Below are 984 nucleotides of genomic sequence, written 5' to 3'. Positions count from 1 at the left end.
GGCATGGTAGGCCCTCTTGCCAGAGCAACACGAGGTACTGCAAGCCCTTTAGAGCCCCTCGGAGCCCTTCCGCCTGAGTCTCCTAGGAGCCAGCACAGAGCTACAGTGAGAACCTTCAGCCTTCCATGTCTGGGCCTTCTATTCAGAATTCTTTGAACTGCAAAGCCAAAGCCCAGTCTCTCCCTGGAAACACTCCTCTGGCAATAAGTCTGGCTTGAGCTATGCCTCACTCTGCTTTCCTGATCTTCCTGAGATGGACACACAGTGTTTCTACCTGGGCCTCAGGCCCCTTTAGCTCAGGCTCCAACTCAGGGACCCACCACCTGATACATACTTGCTTCTACTTACAGAGAGGTGATGAAAACGACATCCGATCCATCAATTACTACCCAGAGTCGGCTTCTTTTGACCTCCGCTACTACCCTTACTATGGCAAACTGACTCATGTAAGTCTGTACTCCCCTTTAGTCTTTGCTGTCAGAAAGGGCTCAGAGGCAGGGCTGACTGGGATCAATGAGAATCAGGGAGCAGCAGGTAGTAATAACAATGGGGTGAACAGCTGCTGGCCCAGACCCGGAGTTCACTCCACCAATTCCTATCCCAACCACTCCTTGCCAAATCTGAAGGAATCTCAAACATGGTGTGGCCTCACTCCTTCAGTTTACAGATAGAAAAATGAGGGTTCAGAGAGAGGAAGTGACTTGCCCAAGGTCATACAGACAATTAGTGGCAGAGCCAGGAGCAGACTAATCACTTAACCATTGCACTCAATGATGCCCAAATAATCGGGTTCATTTTTCTCCTGCTTGGCGTCTTGGGGCAGTGAAGGCTTCAACACCAGCATGGAGACTTAATAAATACTAGTTCTGGTTTGATTCATGGTCTGATACCCAGAAAACCATATCATGCTGAGTTAGAACTGCTTCTCCCCAGAGGACAGTCAGACAACTGACATTGACTTATGAGAGAAACGTGTAATTTCCC

At 49.1% G+C, this 984-nt stretch overlaps 1 protein-coding gene across 1 annotated transcript in view; it reads left to right on the top strand.

Annotated features, from left to right (window-relative positions):
* Positions 1-984, top strand: part of LOC104993742 (protein ATP1B4) — a 6,875-nt gene that overhangs the window by 5,157 nt on the left and 734 nt on the right. The window contains exon 3 of the mRNA XM_010847122.1: positions 351-446. Within this exon, the coding sequence (XP_010845424.1) occupies positions 351-446 (96 nt within the window). The remainder of the gene's footprint in view (positions 1-350; positions 447-984) is intronic.

Source organism: Bison bison, unplaced genomic scaffold (genome assembly GCF_000754665.1).
Source record: "Bison bison bison isolate TAMUID 2011002044 unplaced genomic scaffold, Bison_UMD1.0 scf7180017849362, whole genome shotgun sequence".
NCBI classification, from domain to species: domain Eukaryota; kingdom Metazoa; phylum Chordata; class Mammalia; order Artiodactyla; family Bovidae; genus Bison; species Bison bison.
The sequence above is the reverse complement of the archived record's forward strand: the minus strand, read 5'-3'. Positions and strand labels throughout refer to the sequence as shown.